Source organism: Ranitomeya imitator, chromosome 5 (genome assembly GCF_032444005.1).
Source record: "Ranitomeya imitator isolate aRanImi1 chromosome 5, aRanImi1.pri, whole genome shotgun sequence".
NCBI lineage: Eukaryota > Metazoa > Chordata > Amphibia > Anura > Dendrobatidae > Ranitomeya > Ranitomeya imitator.
The window spans coordinates 679,280,412-679,299,438 of record NC_091286.1 but is presented as its reverse complement, the minus strand read 5'-3'; the positions used below and the strand labels follow the sequence as shown (position 1 = coordinate 679,299,438).

Sequence of the window (19,027 nt, the reverse complement as noted above, 5' to 3'; positions counted from 1 at the left end):
TGTGTGCCACTCCTGACTCCTGTGTGCGTCATCTGTCACTCAGTGGGCCCTAGAAAGCCTATTTTTTGTTTTATTTGTTTTCTAAATTCTCCCTGAAACAATCATTTTATTTTCTTTGGTTTCTAAATTATTCCTGAAAAAAATCATTTTTTTTGTATTTTTTTTTCTCTCAAGTCTCCCTGAAAAAAAAAAAAAAAAAAATCTGTGGGAGATTCATATTGCCCCTTCTGCTTGTGTGCCAGTCTTGACTCCTGGGTGTGCCATCTCTCTCTCTCTCCCCAATTGTGGGCCATAGAAAGCCTATTAATTTTTTTGCTTGATTTGGGTTCCAAAATCTACCAAAAAAAATCACTAAATCAATCAGTGGGAGATTAATATTGGCCTCTGGGCTTGTGTGCCACTCCTGACTCCTGTGTGCGTCCTCTCTCACTCAGTGGGCCCTACAAAGCCTTTTTTTTTTTTTTTTTTCCTAAATTCTCCCTGAAACAATCATTTCATTTTATTTGTTCTATAAATTCTTCTGTAAAAAATAATTTTTTTTTAATTTTTTTTTTTTCTGAAGTCTCCCTTTTAAAAAAAACAAACACAAATCAGTGGGAGATTAATATTTACATTTGTGCTTCAGTGACAGTCCTGCGTGTGTGGCATCTCATTTGTTGCCACCAACAACAGAGTGTGTAACATTGTGCCTGATTTTCGTTGTGGTCTCACTCACCTGTAAAGGGGTAGCTAAATCATACTGAAGTTATAGCTCACCGTGTAAGTTGTGTGACAGCAACAAATACCGTTCGTTTGGTAACGTTTTTAAAACAATGAGGAAGTCTGGTGGAAGAGGTCGTGGCCGGGGGCGTTCATTGTCAGCTGGTAATGAGGGTAGTGGTAGTGGTGGAGCATCAGCTGGTCGTGGGAAAAAAAATATTGCACCTAAGTCTGGAGCTGTGGAGCCAGGTTCGTCGTCTGGCTACACAAGGCCTCGAACGCTCCCTTTTCTGGGAGTAGGAAAACCGCTTTTAAAGCCGGAGCAGCAAGAGCAAGTTTTGGCTTATCTTGCTGACTCAGCCTCTAGCTCTTTTGCCTCCTCTCGTGAAACTGGTAAATGTCAAAGCAGCGCGTCGTTAGTGGATGTTCACGGTCAGGGACAAGTCGCTTCCTTGTCCTCTTCAGCAAAAACAACAACAGAGAAGGATGCAGCAGGCGAAACAACGGGTTACTCCATGGAGCTCTTTACACATACCGTCCCTGGCTTAGAAAGTGAAACAGTTAACAGGCCATGCCCATTACAAGTTGAATCTGACATGGAGTGCACTGATGCACAGCCACAGCCAGACTACTATCCTGGTCCTTTGACTCAGACCACAACATTGCCATCGCAGGGTGCTGATCAAGAATCAGACCCTGATGAGACTATGTTGCCCCATCACGAACGCTATACCACCGACCGACACGGTGACACGGACGAAGTTGCACACGAGCTACAAGAAGAGGTAATAGATGACCCAGTTCTTGACCCCGATTGGCAGCCATTGGGGGAACAGGGTGCAGGCGGCAGCAGTTCTGAAGCGGAGGAGGAGGGGCCGCAGCAGGCATCAACATCGCAACAGGTTCCATCTGCCGGGCCCGTATCTTGCCCAAAACGCGTGGCAAAGCTAAAACCTGTTGGAGGACAGCGTGGCCATCCGGTTAAAGCTCAGTCTGCAATGCCTGAAAAGGTATCCGATGCTAGAAAGAGTGCAGTCTGGCATTTTTTTAAACAACATCCAATTGATCAGCGCAAAGTCATCTGTCAAAAATGTTCAACTACCTTAAGCAGAGGACAGAATCTGAAAAGTCTCAATACAAGTTGCATGCATAGACATTTAACCACCATGCATTTGCAAGCCTGGACTAACTACCAAACGTCCCTTAAGGTTGTAGCACCCTCGGCCAATTAAGCTAGTCAGCAACGCAACATCCCTTCCGGCAGTGTAGGGCCACCATTTTCCGCACCACCTGCAGTATCTGTGCAGGTTTCTTTGCCAGGCCAAAGCCGTCAGGGTCAGGGAATCACCACTTTCGTAGTAGGAAACACTGCATCTAGGGCACCGGTGGCAACAATACCATCTCCCACCGTCTCTCAGTCTGCCATGTCCACCGGCACCCCCGCTAGTTCCACGATCTCCAGCTCTCCAGTCCAGCTCACCCTACATGAGACTATGGTTAGAAAAAGGAAGTACTTAGCCTCGCATCCGCGTACACAGGGTTTGAACGCACACATAGCTAGACTAATCTCGTTAGAGATGATGCCCTACCGGTTAGTTGAAAGCGAAGCTTTCAAAGCCCTGATGGACTACGCTGTACCACGCTACGAGCTACCCAGTCGACACTTTTTTTCCAGAAAAACCATCCCAGCCCTCCACCAGCATGTTAAAGAGCGCATCGTCCATGCACTCAGGCAATCTGTGAGCACAAAGGTGCACCTGACAACAGATGCATGGACCAGTAGGCATGGCCAGGGACGTTACGTGTCCATCACGGCACACTGGGTAAATGTGGTGGATGCAGGGTCCACAGGGGACAGCAAGTTTGGGACAGTTCTGCCTAGCCCACGGTCTAGGAAACAATAGGCTGTAGCCGTTCGCACCCCCTCCTCCTCCTCTTCGTCCTCCTGCAGAAGCGAGAGCTCGTCCACAGACCGCAGTCGCACAACCACTCCATCCGCAGCTGCCACTGTTGCACACCAGGTCTCCCATTATGGGGCAGCTACTGGCAAACGTCAGCAGGCTGTATTGGCTATGAAGTGTTTGGGCGACAACAGACACACCGCGGAAGTTCTGTCCGAGTTCTTGCAGCAAGAAACGCAGTCGTGGCTGGGCACTGTAGATCTTGAGGCAGGCAAGGTAGTGAGTGATAACGGAAGGAATTTCATGGCTGCCATCTCCCTTTCCCAACTGAAACACATTCCTTGCCTGGCTCACACCTTAAACCTGGTGGTGCAGTGCTTCCTGAAAAGTTATCTGGGGTTATCCGACCTGCTCCTCAAAGTGCGTGGACTTTGCTCACATATCCGCCGTTCGCCCGTACACTCCAGCCGTATGCAGACCTATCAGCGTTCTTTGAACCTTCCCCAGCATCGCCTAATCATAGACGTTGCAACAAGGTGGAACTCAACACTGCACATGCTTCAGAGACTGTGTGAACAGAGGCGGGCTGTTATGTATTTGTGGGAGGATACACATACACGGGCAGGCAGTAGGATGGCAGACATGGAGTTGTCAGGTGTGCAGTGGTCGAAGATTCAAGACATGTGTCAAGTCCTTCAGTGTTTTGAGGAATGCACACGGCTGGTTAGTGCAGACAACGCCATAATAAGCATGAGCATCCCCCTAATGCGTCTGCTGATGCAAAGTTTGACGCACATAAAGGATCAGGCGTCTGCAGCTGAGGAAGAGGAAAGCCTTGATGACAGTCAGCCATTGTCTGGCCAGGGCAGTGTATAGGACGAGGTAGCGGGCGAAGAGGAGGAGGAGGACGAGGAAGATGATGGGGATGATTATATTTTTAATGAGGAAGCTTTTCCGGGGCCACTGGAAATTGGTGGCGCGGCAAGGCCGGGTTCTGGTTTTTTGAGGGACACAAGTGACGTGGATTTGCCTGAAACTGCCCCTCAACCAAGCACAACCGCAGATTTGAGAACTGGAACTTTGGCCCACATGGCGGATTATGCCTTACGTATCCTCAAAAGGGACACACGCATAACTAAAATGATGAACGATGACGATTACTGGTTGGCCTGCCTCCTTGATCCTCGCTATAAAGGCAAATTGCAAAATATAATGCCACATGAGAACTTGGAACTAATATTAGCAACCAAACAATCAACTCTTGTTGACCGTTTGCTTCTGGCATTCCCTGCACACAGCGCCCGTGATCGTTCTCACACGAGCTGCAGGGGCCAGCAGACCAGAGGAGTTAGAGGGGCAGAAATCAGAAGTGGCGTTGGCCAGAGGGGTTTTCTGACCAGGTTGTGGAGTGATTTTGCTATGACCGCAGACAGGACAGGTACTGCAGCATCAATTCAAAGTGACAGGAGACAACATTTGTCCAGTATGGTTACAAACTATTTTTCATCCCTTATCGATGTTCTCCCTCAACCGTCATTCCCATTTGATTACTGGGCATCAAAATTAGACACCTGGCCAGAATTGGCAGAATATGCATTGCAGGAGCTTGCTTGCCCGGCAGCTAGTGTCCTATCAGAAAGAGTATTCAGTGCTGCAGGTTCAATACTAACAGAAAAAAGGACTCGTCTGGCTACCCAAAATGTAGATGATCTAACCTTCATTAAAATGAACCACAACTGGATTTCGAAATCTTTTGCCCCACCTTGCCCGGCTGACACCTAGCTTTCCTATGAAAAGGTCTTGCCTGTGGACTATTCTGAATGCCTTTTCCAATCTCGTAATTTTCAGCACCTGATTGTCCAGCATACGACATGTTTACACCTCACTAAATGGCCAAACTCCCCACACGGGGCCGTGGTATCGACACTTGGCGACAGCACCCGTGAGAGTGCAGTTTGTCTGAAGAGGTGGGTGAGCCCGCTTTTGGTCGACGGCACTGCCACTGGGCCCCTCCTAGTACAATAAAGTGTCTCTGGCGGTGGTGGTGCGCACCCAACGTCAGACACACCGTTGTAATATGAGGGGCCCTGGGCCTGTACCGCCGGCCACAAGACAGTTTCCCCCCACCCCAGCTCAAACAGTGCTCTACCACTTGCAAAATTATCTCACAGCTCCACCAATGTTTAGTCTATGCGCTGACATCCTTCAATGCCTGCCACTGACAATACCATTGTATTGACATTTTTGTTATGTTAGGCCTTCGATGCCTGTCTGTGGTCACTCCTTCCACTAGGCCTCCACTGACCACACCACTGCTGCCCGTGTACCCCTAGAACCAATTTAAAATTGCCTACAGCCATGTGTTATTATTTTAGGCCTTCGATGCCTGTCTGCGGTCACTCCTTCCACTAGGCCTCCACTGACCACACCACTGCTGTCCGTGTACCCCTGGAACCAATTTAAAATTGCCTACAGCCATGTGTTATTATTTTAGGCCTTCGATGCCTGTCTGCGGTCCATTCTTTCAACTACTACTACACTGACCAGGGCACTGCTGCCCGTGTACCCCTGGAACCAATTTAAAATTGCCTACAGCCATGTGTTATTATTTTAGGCCTTCGATGCCTGTCTGCGGTCACTCCTTCCACTAGGCCTCCACTGACCACACCACTGCTGCCCGTGTACCCCTGGAACCAATTTAAAATTGCCTACAGCCAGCCCAATTTTTTTATTTTAGGCCTTCGATGCCTGTCTGCGGTCCATTCTTTCAACTACTACTACACTGACCAGGTCACTGCTGCCCGTGTACCCCTGGAACCAATTTAAAATTGCCTACAGCCATGTGTTATTATTTTAGGCCTTCGATGCCTGTCTGCGGTCACTCCTTCCACTAGGCCTCCACTGACCACACCACTGCTGCCCGTGTACCCCTGGAACCAATTTAAAATTGCCTACAGCCATGTGTTATTATTTTAGGCCTTCGATGCCTGTCTGCGGTCACTCCTTCCACTAGGCCTCCACTGACCACACCACTGCTGCCCGTGTACCCCTGGAACCAATTTAAAATTGCCTACAGCCATGTGTTATTATTTTAGGCCTTCGATGCCTGTCTGCGGTCACTCCTTCCACTAGGCCTCCACTGACCACACCACTGCTGCCCGTGTACCCCTGGAACCAATTTAAAATTGCCTACAGCCAGCCCAATTTTTTTATTTTAGGCCTTCGATGCCTGTCTGCGGTCCATTCTTTCAACTACTACTACACTGACCAGGGCACTGCTGCCCGTGTACCCCTGGAACCAACATCAGAAAATATAAAAATAAGTATTTTGCTTACAAAAAAGAAAATACTGGAGAGATATCAAATGCAGACATTTTAACATTAAAAACAAACACATACAACAAAAATCTGGTACAGTACTAAAAATGGCCACCAGCTACAATTACTTTCTCCTGCAAGTAGTTAACTGAAAGGTTTTTTAAATTGAAAACACAGATATGGCATCCACCGAGTGTTGTCCTGTCGCGTCTTCTTTATATTATTGCCGAGAAGATGCAAAACAATGAAAATAATAAAATCATTAATTACCAAAATAATAGAGAAAGTCAACACCACATTGCAAATAAACATTCATTCCAAATAAAGAAGCAGGGCGCGTCCGAGGGTGAGTATATACCTAATAAGAATATAATCACCCTCGGACGCGCAATGCTTATTTCCAACAGCCTTCCTTCCTAAGAATCAGCCCTTCCGTGGTGTAGAGAGACGTTGTGTTACACTCCAAGGTGTTCCCCAGGTTGCCTTTCCTGAGCTTCGATCTTCCGGCTCTCGTTTAGTAGTTGTTGGAAAATACGCTGCATTAGGCCTTCAAATTGGGTATGGGGTGTAGAGAGATGGTGTGTTCCACTCCAAGGTGTTCCCCAGGTTGCCTTTCCTGAGCTTCGATCTTCCGGCTCTCGTTTAGTAGTTCTTGGAAACTACACTGCATTAGGCCTTCAAATTGGGTATGGGGTGTAGAGAGAGGGTGTGTTACACTCCAAGGTGTTCCCCAGGTTGCCTTTCCTGAGCTTCGATCTTCATGCTCTCGTTTAGTAGTTGTCGGAAACTACGCTGCATTAGGCCTACAAATTGGGTATGGGGTGTAGAGAGAGGGTTTGTTACACTCCAAGGTGTTCCCCAGGTTGCCTTTCCTGAGCTTCGATCTTCCGGCTCTCGTTTAGTAGTTCTTGGAAACTACACTGCATTAGGCCTTCAAATTGGGTATGGGGTGTAGAGAGAGGGTGTGTTACACTCCAAGGTGTTCCCCAGGTTGCCTTTCCTGAGCTTCGATCTTCATGCTCTCGTTTAGTAGTTGTCGGAAACTACGCTGCATTAGGCCTACAAATTGGGTATGGGGTGTAGAGAGAGGGTTTGTTACACTCCAAGGTGTTCCCCAGGTTGCCTTTCCTGAGCTTCGATCTTCCTGCTCTCGTTTAGTAGTTCTTGGAAACTACACTGCATTAGGCCTACAAATTGGGTATGGGGTGGAGAGAGATGGTGTGTTACACTCCAAGGTGTTCCCCAGGTTTCCTTGCCATTGCTTCGGTCTTCCGACTCTCGTTTAGTAGTTGTAGAAAAGTACACTGCATTAGGCCTACAAAATGGGTATGGGGTGGAGAGAGATGGTGTGTTACACTCCAAGGTGTTCCCCAGGTTGCCTTTCCTGAGCTTCTATCTTCAGGCTCTCATTAAATTGTGGTTAAATGGAACAACTGCATTTGGCGTACTAGTTGGTTTGGGGCCTACTATCGGTGTCTGCCACTCCTTGCTGTTCTCCTGGTTTCCTGTCCTGAAATTCCATTTTCAGGCTCTCGTTAAGTAGTTGTTAATGTTAGACTGCATTTGGCCTACTAGTTGGGTTGGGGCCTACTATCGGTGTCTGCCACTCCTTGCTGTTCTCCTCCACTGAACAAAGCTGTGCCGCCTGTTTACTACGGTTGCCAATTTTGAACTGCATTTCGACTACTTACTGATTTGGCCCTACTCTCTGTGTCAGCCTCTCATTCCAGTTGTCCTCCACTGCAATGCCCCCTGGTTATTCCTGTGTTACCAATTTTGAACTGCATTTAGCCCACTTTATTCTTTGGGCCTATATCTGTGTTTCCACTTCATCGTGCCCATTGCCCAGCCAGTGATAGATGAGTCTGCTGGTACATTGACCCATAACGCAACATTCCCCGTGCATGCTACACAACAACATTGTGACCCTGCTGAAAGTCAGGTTGCTCTTCCCGCATACCATACCACCTTACACGGGGACAAAGAGGAAGGTGCAGATGAAAGTGCAGGTTCCTTCATCAGGTGGGGGGAGGAATACTAATTGGCGACGTCACTGGCACAGGGCCTCTCATAGTACGCAAAAGTGTTGCTGCCGGTGGGAGGCGCCCCCACCGTGCAAACAGACCGCTGTACTTTGAGGGGCCCTGTGCCAGTGCCAATGCCAACAAGTGGGCCCCCCCTGCTTGCTCAGGATCACAGCACTTGCAAAGTTGAAATACTTACCTCTCCCTGCTCCACTGCCGTGACGTGGTCCAGATTTCCTGGGCCCACTAATTACTTGAACCAGCCCTACCCCCCACAACTTTAGCCAAATGACCCCCAATTTCAAATGCCTTCCAATTATTATAAGGTAAATTACGCTTGACAAGCTTCATTAAGAAGAATGGATGGTTTTGACATTAAAATGGGCACTCTAGGTGTTTTCCTGGCCCCCACTCACTGCCGACTATGCTGCCCCATTGACTTGCATTGGGTTTCGTGTTTCGGTCGATCCCGACTTTACGTCATAATCGGCCGATTTCACTCGACCCGACTTTTGAGATAGTCGGGTTTCGCGAAACCCGGCTCGACTCTAAAAAGGTCAAGGTCGCTCAACTCTATTATAGTAGTTATATTCTTGTACATAGGGACAGTATTATAGCAGTTATATTCTTATAGATAGGGGCAGTATTATAGTAGTTATATTCTTGTACATAGGGGGCAGCGTTATAGTAGTTATATTCTTATAGATAGGGGCAGTATTATAGTAGTTATATTCCTGTACATAGGGGCAGTATTATAGTAGTTATATTCTTGTACATAGGAGAAGTATTATAGTAGTTATATTCTTGTACATAGGGAGCAGTATTATAGTAGTTATATTCTTGTACATAGGAGCCGTATTATAGTAGTTATATTCTTGTACATAGGGGCAGTATTATAGTAGTTTTATTCTTGTACATAGGAGCAGTATTATAGTAGTTATATTCCTGTACATAGGGACAGTATTATAGCAGTTATATTCTTATAGATAGTAGCAGTATTATAGTAGTTATATTCTTGTACATAGGGGCAGTATTATAGCAGTTATATTCTTGTACACAGGAGCAGTATTATAGTAGTTATATTCTTATACATAGGAGCAGTATTATAGTAGTTATATTCTTGTACATAGGGGCAGTATTATAGCAGTTATATTCTTGTACATAGGAACAGTATTATAGTAGTTATATTCTTGTACATAGCGGCAGTATTATAGTAGTTATATTCTTGTACATAGGAGCAGTATTATAGCAGTTATATTCTTGTACATAGGGAGCAGTATTATAGTAGTTACAGTTAGGGCCAGAAATATTTGGACAGTGACACAATTTTCGCGAGTTGGGCTCTGCATGCCACCACATTGGATTTGAAATGAAACCTCTACAACAGAATTCAAGTGCAGATTGTAACGTTTAATTTGAAGGGTTGAACAAAAATATCTGATAGAAAATGTAGGAATTGTACACATTTCTTTACAAACACTCCACATTTTAGGAGGTCAAAAGTAATTGGACAAATAAACATAACCCAAACAAAATATTTTTATTTTCAATATTTTGTTGCAAATCCTTTGGAGGCAATCACTGCCTTAAGTCTGGAACCCATGGACATCACCAAACGCTGGGTTTCCTCCTTCTTAATGCTTTGCCAGGCCTTTACAGCCGCAGCCTTCAGGTCTTGCTTGTTTGTGGGTCTTTCCGTCTTAAGTCTGGATTTGAGCAAGTGAAATGCATGCTCAATTGGGTTTAGATCTGGAGATTGACTTGGCCATTGCAGAATGTTCCACTTTTTGGCACTCATGAATTCCTGGGTAGCTTCGGCTGTATGCTTGGGGTCATTGTCCATCTGTACTATGAAGCGCCGTCCAATCAACTTTGCAGCATTTGGCTGAATCTGGGCTGAAAGTATATCCCGGTACACTTCAGAATTCATCCGGCTACTCTTGTCTGCTCTTATGTCATCAATAAACACAAGTGACCCAGTGCCATTGAAAGCCATGCATGCCCATGCCATCACGTTGCCTCCACCATGTTTTACAGAGGATGTGGTGTGCCTTGGATCATGTGCCGTTCCCTTTCTTCTCCAAACTTTTTTCTTCCCATCATTCTGGTACAGGTTGATCTTTGTCTCATCTGTCCACAGAATACTTTTCCAGAACTGAGCTGGCTTCTTGAGGTGTTTTTCTGTCTATTTTTGGTATTGATGAATGGTTTGCATCTAGATGTGAACCCTTTGTATTTACTGTCATGGAGTCTTCTCTTTACTGTTGACTTAGAGACAGATACACCTACTTCACTGAGAGTGTTCTGGACTTCAGTTGATGTTGTGAACGGGTTCTTCTTCACCAAATTAAGTATGCGGCGATCATCCACCACTGTTGTCATCCGTGGACGCCCAGGCCTTTTTGAGTTCCCAAGCTCACCAGTCAATTCCTTTTTTCTCAGAATGTACCCAACTGTTGATTTTGCTACTCCAAGCATGTCTGCTATCTCTCTGATGGATTTTTTCTTTTTTTTCAGCCTCAGGATCTTCTGCTTCACCTCAATTGAGAGTTCCTTTGACCGCATGTTGTCTGCTCACAGCAACAGCTTCCAAATGCAAAACCACACACCTGGAATCCACCCCTGACCTTTTAACTACTTCATTGATTACAGGTTAACGAGGGAGACGCCTTCAGAGTTAATTGCAGCCCTTAGAGTCCATTGTCCAATTACTTTTGGTCCCTTGAAAAAGAGGACGCTATGCATTACAGAGCTATGATTCCTAAACCCTTTCTCCGATTTGGATGTGGAAACTATCATATTGCAGCTGGGAGTGTCCACTTTCAGCCCATATTATATATATAATTGTATTTCTGAACATGTTTTTGTAAACAGCTAAAATAACAAAACTTGTGTCACTGTCCAAATATTTCTGCCCCTAACTGTATATTCTTGTACATAGGGGCAGTAATATAGCAGTTATATTCTTGTATATATGGAGCAGTATTATAGTAGTTATATTCTTGTACATAGGAGCAGTATTATCGTAGATATATTCTTGTACATAGGAGCAGTATTATAGCAGTTATATTCTTGTACATAGGAGCAGTATTATAGCAGTTATATTCTTGTACATAGGGAGCAGTATTATAGTAGTTATATTCTTGTACATAGGGGCAGTATTATAGTAGTTATATTCTTGTACATAGGAGCAGTATTATAGTAGTTATATTCTTGTACATAGGAGCAGTATTATAGTAGTTATATTCTTGTACATAGGAGCAGTATTATAGCAGTTATATTCTTGTACATAGGAGCAGTATTATAGTAGTTATATTCTTGTATATATGGAGCAGTATTATAGTAGTTATATTCTTGTACATAGGAGCAGTATTATGGTAGTTATATTCTTGCACATAGGAGCAGTATTATAGCAGTTATATTCTTGTACATAGGGGCAGTATTATAGTAGTTATATTCTTGTACATAGGAGCAGTATTATAGTAGTTATATTCCTGTACATAGGGGCAGTATTATAGTAGTTATATTCTTGTACATAGGAGCAGTATTATGGTAGTTATATTCTTGCACATAGGAGCAGTATTATAGCAGTTATATTCTTGTACATAGGGGCAGTATTATAGTAGTTATATTCTTGAATATATGGAGCAGTATTATAGTAGTTATATTCTTATACATAGGAGCAGTATTATAGTAGTTATATCCTTGTACATAGGAGCAGTATTATAGTAGTTATATTCTTGTACATAGGGGCAGTATTATAGCAGTTATATTCTTGTACATAGCGGCAGTATTATAGTAGTTATATTCTTGTACATAGGGGCAGTATTATAGTAGTTAGAGTCTTGTACATAAGAGCAGTATGATAACACCTCAGCCTCAGGGATTGATATAGCGGATGATTGAAAAAATTGAATTATGTAATAAAAAGTAACAATATAAATAAATAAACTATCCCCGGTGTTAAACCAAAAAAGTGGAAACCACTCAGATACAGAGAGAAACCAACCATCAGAACTCTAGATAAAACCATGAAAGTCCAGACAAGATAATATAGTTCAAGATATATATCGTTATTTAATATCAACAGTAATACTTAAAATGAATCGTGTGCACGTATCAGGACACTTTATACAGAAATTATATAAAAAACTAGATGGTGGCCCGATTCTAACGCATCGGGTATTCTAGAATATGCATGTCCACGTAGTATATTGCCCAGTCACGTAGTATATTGCCCAGTAACGTAGAATATTGCCCAGTGACGTAGTATATTGCCCAGCCATGTAGTATATTGACCAGTCATGTAGTATATTGCCCAGCCACGTAGTATATTGCCCGGCCACATAGTATATTGCCCAGCCACGTAGTATATTGCCCAGCCGCGTAGTATATTGCCCAGTGACGTAGTATATTGCCCAGCCACGTAGTATATTGCCCAGTAACGTAGTATATTGCCCAGTAACGTAGTATATTGCCCAGTGACATAGTATATTGCCCAGCCACGTAGTATATTGCCCAGCCACGCAGTATATTGCCGAGTTACGTAGTATATTGCCCAGCCACGTAGTATATTGCCCAGTGACATAGTATATTTCCCGGCCACGTAGTATATTGCCCAGCCACGTAGTATATTGCCCAGCCGCGTAGTATATTGCCCAGTGACGTAGTATATTTCCCAGCCACGTAGTATATTGCCCAGTAATGTAGTATATTGCCCAGCCACGTAGTATATTGCCCAGTAACGTAGTATATTGCCCAGTGACGTACTATATTGCCCAGCCATGTAGTATATTGCCCAGCCACGTAGTATATTGCCCAGCCATGTAGTATATTGCCCAGCCACGTAGTATATTGCCGAGTTACGTAGTATATTGCCCAGCCACGTAGTATATTGCCCAGTCACGTAGTATATTGCCCAGCCACGTAGTATATTGCCCAGTAACGTAGTATGTTGCCCAGTAACGTAGTATATTGCCCAGTAACATAGTATATTGCCCAGTGACGTAGTATATTGCCCAGTAACGTAGTATGTTGCCCAGTAACGTAGTATGTTGCCCAGTAACGTAGTATATTGCCCAGTGACGTAGTATATTGCCCAGCCACGTAGTATATTGCCCAGTGACGTAGTATATTGCCCAGCCACGTAGTATATTGCCCAGCCGCGTAGTATATTGCCCAGTCACGCAGTATATTGCCCAGTAACGTAGTATATTGCCCAGTCATGTAGTATGTAGTATATTGCCCGTCCACGTAGTATATTGCCCAGTCACGTAGTATATTGCCCAGCCACGTAGTATATTGCCCAGCCACGTAGTATATTGCCCAGCCACGTAGTATATTGCCCAGCCACGTTGCCCAGCCCACATAGTATATACTGTAGCAATGTGGGCATCATATCCCTGTTAAAAAAAGAATTAAAATAAAAAATAGTTATATACTCACCTTCCGGAGCACCCGGATCCAAGCGAAGTGGTTACCGACGCTGAGTCCTCACGCGCTCCGGTCTCAAGAGTGCATTGCGGTCTCGTGAGATGATGATGTAGCGGTCTCGTGAGAGCGCTACGTCATCATCTCTCGAGATCGCAGCATGGACCGGTTACCGGAGTGTCGCGAGCGGGAAAGGCCTGTTGTGGATCCGAGGGGCCGACGGACAGTGAGTATATAACGATTTTTTTTTAAACTATTTTTAACATTAGATCTTTTTACTATTGATGCCGCATAGGCAGCATCAATAGTAAAACGTTGGTCACACAGGGTTAATAGCAGCATTAACAGAGTGCGTTACACCACGGCATAGCACGGTCAGTTAATGCTGCCATTAACCCTGTGTGAGCGCTGACTGGAGGGAAGTACGGAAGGGGCACTGACTGCGGGGAGGAAGGACCGGCCATGTTGCCGCTGGACTGCGCCCGTCGTTGATTGGTCGTGACAATGGTCGTGGGCGTTTTGCCACGACTTGGATTCCATGACAGACAGAGGCCACGACCAATGAATAGCCGTGACAGACAGAAGGACAGACAGAAGGACAGAAAGATGGAAGTGACCCTTAGACAATTATATAGTAGATAATAATATTAAAAAGAAATGTAGTGAATGGTGGACCCTTAGGAAGGAAATGAATAACCTCCTAATAAGGATATTATAAATCTCCACAATTTAGGTGAAAAACTTAATTAAAAATTGATTAAAAAACAATAGTTCAAATATTGAGTCTCATTCATTGGTATAAAAAAGGAAGAAGAAAAAATCCTTATCAAAAAAACCAAAATGCAACAGTATCACAAAATAAGCAACCAAACCTCCATGTAGTACTTAAAGTGAGTGCATTGTGAATAGCGTCAAAATTAGTAATGGAGATCTTTACCTTAAGGTGCCACCAGGTCCTAATGACGCATACACCCCGACGCGCGTTTCGGAACTAAATTCATTCGTCGTGTGAGCCAATGAGCTGCGCAGAATTCAAATCCCCCGCCAAAGCCCCGCGGCACCGCTCATTTGACAAAGAAAACCGTTTTCAATCTATGCATAATGTATTATTGGTGGCTAAAAAAAACTAAAAACAATTCTTATTGACCACATCTATTCCTCTTCGCATGAAGCGAGAATGTACAATTTAAAGCTGCCGATATAATAAAGCTTTACTTTTCAGGATTAGAAGTCAGCGCGTGTTTCTGTACGGCATTATTCCTGCTTGTTTTTCTCCATGATAACAATAGTTGATTGATTTTTTTTTTTTATAAAATTATCTGAGGTTGCTTGTAGGACATTGCAAGATTTCTCACAGAGCTGTAGCAAACAATTTAAGGGTCAGTGCTAAACGCTGGAGGCATGTTTGGTTTTGGCTTTTTAGAGACGGGGTCAAGTCCTCTGGAGCTGGAAGGATCTGCTCCTATGTAAAGCCTCGGCCGTGTCTATTTATTCAAAGTGAAGTGCGTGGAGTGTATGTTTGGGGAATTAGTGCGGATACATTTTGTCTTTCTGCCTGCCTTGTTTTCATAATGGGGCTTGTAAATTTATATACGAACGTATCCTCTTAATATAATCTGTCATCCGAGCCGACGCTTTTTTGGCAAGGTAAAAGAATTTCAAAGTTTGGTTTTTTTTTTAAATGTTTTTATGATTTGGATTCTTTTATTCATTGTTTAAAGACGAAACATTAACACTTGAGACATTTACGTGAATGCTAAGTATCATTTAGAGGGGGGAGATAGCTACATAACAGAGGTATCACAACTGTTATCATGGGTCTCAATTATTCGGAACTATTGGTAAAACAGGGAACCACCATTGTGTCTCGTGAAGGAGAGGGAAGTTGGTCTTTGGAGAAAGCTGAGCCACTAATGAGGTCTGGATACACATGATGAGAGCATTATACTGCCTCTGTACAAATCCCTGGTTAGACCGCACATGGAGTACTGTGTCCAGTTTTGGGCACCGGTGCTCAGGAAGGATATAATGGAACTAGAGAGAGTACAAAGGAGGGCAACAAAATTAATAAAGGGGATGGGAGATCTACAATACCCAGATAGATTAGGATTATTTAGTCTAGAAAAAAGACGACTGAGGGGCGATCTAATAACCATGTATAAGTATATAAGGGGACAATACAAATATCTCGCTGAGGATCTGTTTATACCAAGGAAGGTGACGGGCACAAGGGGGCATTCTTTGCGTCTGGAGGAGAGAAGGTTTTTCCACCAACATAGAAGAGGATTCTTTACTGTTAGGGCAGTGAGAATCTGGAATTGCTTGCCTGAGGAGGTGGTGATGGCGAACTCAGTCGAGGGGTTCAAGAGAGGCCTGGATGTCTTCCTGGAGCAGAACAATATTGTATCATACAATTATTAGGTTCTGTAGAAGGACGTAGATCTGGGGATTTATTATGATGGAATATAGGCTGAACTGGATGGACAAATGTCTTTTTTCGGCCTTACTAACTATGTTACTATGTGATGTAAGGTATATCAGACATATTGGCAGGTGCAATCTCATTTTACCATTAGGATAAGAGTCATCCCTTGCCCCCCTGGGCGTCGAGAAAAACGAGAGAAGTAGAAAGTAGACTGAGCAAATGGTTTATTGTTTTTTTTTCTAAAGACTTAAGGCCCGATTGAGTTTCTTTAAAAGTGTTGTCCACTACTAACACAAGTCTTTCTTGATCGAAATGTTTGGCCCCCATAAAATAATAAAGCCTATGCTCACCTCCTGTGCCGGGGCCGTTCCAGCAGTGTCGGCACTCGCAGTCCCGGAACTCTGGTACTGTTATTGTGACACCGGCGCCCAATCAGTTATCTTCAATCATCTTCCCCGAGACAGAAGTGCATGAAATCGTACGTTGTTCACCATGTTCTTTGTTAATTATGCTAAAAATTGAACTTATTCATTTTTATTTCATGTTTTTTTTTATTATTCCAGGTGGTAAACTAATATTCATAGGATCTGGATTCATTCATCTCCGAGCTCATTATATACTGATTTCAGATGGTGGGGAGCTTCAAGTAGGCACAACATCTCAACCATTTAAAGGGAAAGCAAACATCACTTTGTACGGTAGTTCATACACTGCTCCGTTGCGTCCATATGGAGTAAAGTTTCTCAGTGTCCGGAATGCATCTATTTCTATACACGGTGAGTCTGTACATTTCATATTTTTTTAACCTTAAAGTCATTTGTTCTTTTTTTGTAATGAAGTCTTGAAATATCACAGTTTCCACACCGGCCAAATGGTCAGAAGATATCTGCTACTGTTTCGCTTTGTTTGGCACTTTCGAGCTTTGTTCTGTAGAATGGGACAGAAGGAACAGAGTTATTAGAACTGAGATACTTTAACTTAGGAAGAATTAAACATTTCTGGATTATGAGATGAGATGATGTAGTTTATGGCAGAACATTTTATTTTTTCCCGATTATTTGGCTTTTACACAAATGTAGTCATTGTTGCCAGTCTTAGGTGTCATTCCAGGCGGTGTGAAAGAAGTCTTAAGAAAGCTTGCACTGGTGAAAGTCTTGGTGCGGAAGATTCTTCCTAATTCTAGAATAAGTCAAAGTTTCCTGCTTCCAATTTGGAATTATTACTTGTATCTTTACCATTAAAGTTGAGCGAATATGTTCGGAATCGGTCACCGAATCTGAATTTGCCACATTCGTGCCATATTGGTACCGTATTCGTGCCGAATTTATGTTTGATGATCGGTTCCAAACATATTCGGTCATTTCTAGTCCCATTGACTCCAATGACGTTCGGTGAATATTGGAAATACAATATTCGCCCCCAATCATAATCGGAAACCGAAATTTTGAAAAATTCACTCAACTCTATTTACCATGTTTCTGGAGAGTTGATAAAGACATTGGTGCTTGAAAGGTTGTCAACCCTTCAGAATTTTCCATATTTTCGCACAAGTCCTAAAATGGTCTAAAGAGAATAAAATGAAACAAATGAGTCAAAAAATCTAAAATATTTGACTTTTTCGTGTTTTTTATTATTGAGGAAAATGATTCAGTGTCACTTGTCTTTGAGTGGTAAAAGTATCTGCACGTTTAGGATTGGTAGATAATTTGAAGGTGAAATTGGAGTCTGGTGTTTTCAATCAATGGGATGAGAATCAGGTGCGAGTGGTCGACCTGTTTGATTATCACGACACTCTTTTGGAATTCACAAACGAAGAAGATTTTTAAGGACCTCAGGAGAAGAGTTGTTGATGCTCATCAGGCTGCAAAACGTTACAAAACCATCTCTAAAAAGATTTAACGAACAATCAAGTAGCAAACAGATTTCATACAAATCATGACCATTATTACCCTTGACCAACAATAATCACTCTAAGCGCAGGTGCACAATGAACACTCTAAGCGCACTTGTTCCAAGTGCGATCTCACAAAACATCAGATCTCGCTCGGAACAATGATATTTGTGATATTTACTGTGAATATGTTCGATTTTTTTTCCTCTGACAGAGAACAAATTGCTGCATTGCCGAATTTGAACCAATATTCAGATTGCAGTAAGCCTTGTAAGTCAATGAGTCAGTGAAAACCATTGTACTGCACTCGGATGACATCTGAATGCAGTCTAATTTCCATGCATTGACACAATGGAGAAGATGGAGACATGGGATTGACACAATGGAGAAGATACAGACATGAAATTGACACAATAGAGAAGATGGAGACATGGGAGTGACACAATGGAGAAGATGGAGACATGGGAGTGACACAATGGAGAAGATGGAGACATCAGATTGACACAATGGAGAATATGGAGACATGGGAGTGACACAATGGAGAAGATGGAGACATCAGATTGACACAATAGAGAAGATGGAGACATGGGAGTGACACAATGGAGAAGATGGAGACATCAGATTGACACAATGGAGAAGATGGAGACATCGGAGTGACACAATGGAGAAGATGGAAACATGGGATTGACACAATGGAGAAGATGGAGACATCGGAGTGACACAATGGAGAAGATGAAGACATGGGACTGACACAATGGAGAATCTGGAGACATGGGATTGACACAATGGAAAAGATGGAGACATGGGATTGACAAAATGGAGAATCTGGAGACATGGGATTGACACAATGGAGAAGATGGAGACATGGGATTGACACAATGGAGAAGATCGAGACATGGGATTGACACAATGGAGAAGATGGAGACATGGGATTGACACAATGGAGAAGATGGAGACATGGGATTGACACAATGGAGAAGATGGAGACATGGGATTGACACAATGGAGAAGATGGAGACATGGGATTGACACAATGGAGAAGATGAAGACATTGGATTGACACAATGGAGAAGATGGAGACATCGTATTGACACAATGGAGAAGATGGAGACATCAGATTAACACAATGGAGAAGATGGAGACATGGGACTGACACAATGGAGAAGATGGAGACATGGGATTGACACAATGGAGAAGATGGAGACATCAGATTAACACAATGGAGAAGATGGAGACTTGGGATTGACACAATGGAGAATATGGAGACATGGGACTGACACAATGGAGAAGATGGAGACATGGGATTGGCACAATGAAGAATATGGAGACATGGGATTGA

At 43.5% G+C, this 19,027-nt stretch overlaps 1 protein-coding gene across 1 annotated transcript in view; it reads left to right on the top strand.

Annotated features, from left to right (window-relative positions):
* Positions 1-19,027, top strand: part of PKHD1 (PKHD1 ciliary IPT domain containing fibrocystin/polyductin) — a 918,515-nt gene that overhangs the window by 418,478 nt on the left and 481,010 nt on the right. Inside the window, exon 36 of the mRNA XM_069726855.1 lies at positions 16,361-16,573. Within this exon, the coding sequence (XP_069582956.1) occupies positions 16,361-16,573 (213 nt within the window). The remainder of the gene's footprint in view (positions 1-16,360; positions 16,574-19,027) is intronic.